Below are 4,375 nucleotides of genomic sequence, written 5' to 3' on the forward strand. Positions count from 1 at the left end.
ATATACGACAGGTCTGGACCACTCGTAAATTTTGTTCGTATCTGAAAAAAATCTTAGAATACGAAAACATTGGTGAATGCCACAAAYTCTCCTAAATCACTCGTACGCACAATTTAAGAACAGATCTGTGCGTACGAACGGTTCTTGCATGAGGCCCAATGTCTTAAAGTAATTCAGCTTCTATGAAGTTAAAGGGGAAAATTATGTTGGCACAAGCCACACTATATGCAACTATATGTTTCTGTAGGAAATTTTGTGACTGATTCATTGAGTTTTAGATCCAGTCCTGTATTTTACTCTTTGTGATGAATTGCAGTCATTTGCTTTAAAGAGAGAGATTCAGCAAGTCTCTATCAATGCATCCCACTCTGTAACATCAACAAGGCTTATTTAGGATTCCAATGTCTGACGTAAAAGGTAACGACCCCAGAGAGTGACCATGGTGTTCTATTATTGTTAAGATATGTAAAAGAGTTTAGAAGAGAAGAGACTTTTTAACACAACCTGCAACAGATACAGTGCTGTTGAGAGGGCCTAGTTAAGTTTCAGGGCCAAACAGACAGGTGCTGGGGCACAGAGGCTCTGAACACTTAAATGGAGTTACAGTTCTGAAAATTAAAGATTTTTTTAAGACAATCAACAAAATTATTCTAGCTACCAATTTCGATCATGTCTTTCTTACATTCCCATGCAGAGAAAGAAAAATAAAACAGCCAGTAGTGGCTCGTTGTCACTGCTAACCAGAGCMCCATTACGTGAGCAATGTCAAAATTTAAAAACTGAAGAATTCTCTTGGAGGAGAGACGAAACGTTTTGTTAAAGAAGAACCTGTCTAGAAGACCTGGATTACTGAGATGTATCAGGATAATGTCAAAATTTCACGTAACTCAGACAAGACAAAGCAAATTCTAAAAAGTCACCACGTCCATTGCAACGTTTACTGCAAAGGCGTGGGCCGGTATGAAATTCTGACATTATAATAACGTTATGCAAMAATATCATGGCTTAGTGGTATCACGGTATTATAATTACAGTTCTAAAAAGGTTTTATTTTGAAAGTGATATATAAAAACAAAAAAAAAGAAAAGAATGTTTCTATTGTCATATTTAACTTGAATTATCTTTGGAAGCTGTTTTTAGATCAAAGGAAGGCTGAAATTTAATTTAACATGTGTGTTCAAATGTACAAATTTAGCACCTAACGCAATTAAGCTATAATGATAATGTAGGATAACTGCTTTTCTACTGCTTTAACTGATAAGAAAAATCAGGAGTTTTATTGCATTTTAAATTCCAAAAGTGTGGTTGACGTAAAGAAGATTAAATACATAAATCATTGAACAACAGAAATAACAAGTTTCAGGATCTATGAAATGTGTGTTCAGCTATGGAGCTGCTYGGCTAAAGCTACAGAGGCACTCTGTCCTTTTTACCTTTCATTAAAAAAAAAAACCCAAAACAAAACAAAACTTTTGTCTTTCAATTGAAACTAATCAAATACACAACACTAATACACTCTTGCAGACAAGTTGTGACCAGCTGCACAATATACCACAGTAACACAGTGTTTCACAGTTTCACTAATGCCTGAGATTAAAAGTAGCTTGTTCATTTCAAGATGGCATAAACCTTCGGCTGCCATGTGCCAAAGATGTTTTGCACGTACGGCAAGCTTCTTCCTCCAAGCCATCCATCTTTTWATGGTAGAAGTTTTCCAAYATAGCTGACTTTATTCTTTTACATGGGCATAAGTTTGGGGAGTTCGCCTCCTTCAACCATCATACAMCCTGCAGAGCTCGCAGCTATTCGGAGGTGTGCGGGAAGAGGGTTTTGATTCTGCAGGTGAACACAACAGGAGGGATTTCATCTTCACTTTCTCTTTGATGAGACATTAAAAATAAATTAAAATAAAATGCTTATTCTGCAGGAACGGTATGACAGAAATGTTTAGTGGTTTAGAAACTGTGACTTTTTCGTGTCGAGGTATACTGTGAAACCATGCCTCGTATGGTGTCTGCATTGAATGGCTGAACCAAGTTAGAATATGATTATCCTACGTTTTATTTTTATTTTTTATTTTATTGTACCGTTATTTAACCAGGCATATCCCATTGAGATGGCAGATCTCTTTTAYAAGGGCGGCCTGGGCAACCATTATACATTTTTTTGGTCTGTGGGAGAAAACGGAGAACCTGAAGAAAACCCACTCAAGCAAACCATGCAAACTCYAGGTCCAAACTGGGGATCAAACCAAGGACCTTCYTGCTGTGAGGCATCAGTGCAAACCACTGAGCTGTTGTGTATCCTACACTGAAAATACTAATAACCATACCCATGTTGCAGAACAGGACCAACAAGAGTGCCGCATATAGCATTTTATAGGCCTGTCGACAAACTAGCATACAGCAAAACAGCAACAGCCTGGACAAGAAAATACCTTGTGTAACATTTAACTTTGATTTGTGACCCTGATCTTGCAGCTGGGGTGATGAAAATGTTTTGTAACAACTGTATAGTGGTGATAGAACTGTTCATTCAAGTTTATATCAAGTTTCATTAAGTTATCTCAAGCAAATCAGAAGTTATGGCCCAGAGAAGCAAAGTCATAGCCAAGCCATACTTTGACCTTGATTTGTGACTTTGAMCTTGAAGCTGGGGTGATGAAATGTATATGCGACACTCCATCTGGTGATGATRCATATGTGTATCGAATTTTGTTAAGTTATCGTGAGCAGAGCTCAAGTTATGGGAGGGGAAAGAGAAAGTTTAGGGACGTATTGACTCATTTACCTCTGCCTTCAACAGGCGTGTAAAAAGTGGTGGAAACAACAACTAAAAGCATGAAAAATAGTTCTAACGTGATGCATAAACATCCATCATCAAAGAATCTGATGTCACTGTACTCAGCATTTTGACACATTTTGTTCATTTAGACCCTTAAAACTTGTTTGGCTGAAAAGACACCACACGGTCATTTCAGTGTTTTTGTTTGAAACTTGTGGATGAAGAAGAAACAATATTTCTGGAATAGAGTAAACTTGATAATAAAAAAAAACAACAGAGCCATGTTTAATGTTACAACGAACCTCATCTTGATGTGACCCTTGGTGTGCTCTCTGAATTCTGCGAACGTCTTGAGCTCTTTGCCACAGGTTTTGCAGATGTACACCCTGATGTCGGAGAGCTCCTTCCGGTGCTCCTCCAGGTGCAGAGAGAGCTGACTCTGAAGAACGAACTCATCTCCGCACTCTGAGCAGATAAGGTTCTGCAGGAATTTACCCAAAGTTAATAAGACTTTAAAAACAACTTTTTGATTAATGAAAYGAAAGCACAAGTTTTCTGTGGGATTAATAAAAAAAAAACTTGCCTCCTCTTTTTTGTGCAGCATGACGTGGGACTTGAGGCCTGCGATACGGGAGAACTTTTTATTGCAAACAGGGCAGGTGAAGTCAGAYGTGGTGTGTGTGGACTTGTGTAGCGTGAGATTGAACTCCACATTAAACGTTTGTGGGCACTGGTCACAGCGATGAGGCTGCAACAATGAGAGAAAAAAAAACTGCTGTGAATAACGCCACACTGTTTGTTACTGTATGAAGTAAAGACAGATGGGATGAACTTTAAACTCGCACTGTCTAAAATTTTCTAAAGTAACAAAGAACACCATTTCTCATGAGGTCAAAATGATCCCAAAATTAATTTACACTTTTATCAGAGGAACCAGCTGACTTGATTTAAGAGCTGCCTCAGAATCTAAAGCTGAGAGCAAACGTCCTCACTGCTTATCAGGCTGGAACTTCCTAAGACTCTTTAGCCTGGAGAGAAATAAAATAAAGTCCAAGTCCTTGAAATTGAAATGGCCTGAATCATTAGGTTCAGTGAAGGAAGACTGGATTGATAATTGCTATTCTTCCACATAAAAACATGAACTTTGTTGTTTTCTCCCAGTCCTATGGAAAGCAGAGTGAATAACCTCATCTTTAAATCTCTTTTTAAATTTCACACTGCAAAAACTGTCCATCTTACCAAGTTTTAAAATCTTATATCCAGCCAAAAAGTCTTTTTGATCTTGTTTTGAGACTGATTTACTAAACAAAGACTGATTGTGTAAGAATAATAATCTTGTTTTCAGAATGTGTAAGATTATTTGTCTTGTTCTGTCAATGGAGTAAGAAAATTTTACTTGGTAAGATTCTTAAAATACTTGATTTGACTCATTTTTGTCTTATTTCAAAAATCTTATCAAGTAAAATTCTCTTACTCCATTGGCAGATGCCAAGTAAACTGCATCATAGCAGCCCCCCCCCCCCCATACAAATGGGCGAGACAGAAGCGGAAGGAGGTTCTTAAAGAGACAGGGGCCAATTTCAAGGTGTTT

General features: G+C 37.7%; 1 protein-coding gene across 1 annotated transcript in view; it reads right to left on the reverse strand.

Moving 5' to 3' along the window:
• Positions 1 to 4,375, reverse strand: part of LOC106517883 (zinc finger protein 236) — a gene marked incomplete at its 3' end in the record, with an annotated part of 60,454 nt that overhangs the window by 44,994 nt on the left and 11,085 nt on the right. Inside the window, 2 exon segments of the mRNA XM_014008922.1 lie at positions 3,087 to 3,265; positions 3,368 to 3,532. Of these exon segments, the coding sequence (XP_013864376.1) occupies positions 3,087 to 3,265; positions 3,368 to 3,532 (344 nt within the window).

The sequence above is a fragment of the Austrofundulus limnaeus genome, unplaced genomic scaffold (assembly GCF_001266775.1).
Source record: "Austrofundulus limnaeus strain Quisiro unplaced genomic scaffold, Austrofundulus_limnaeus-1.0 Scaffold54, whole genome shotgun sequence".
In the NCBI taxonomy this organism is placed as follows: domain Eukaryota; kingdom Metazoa; phylum Chordata; class Actinopteri; order Cyprinodontiformes; family Rivulidae; genus Austrofundulus; species Austrofundulus limnaeus.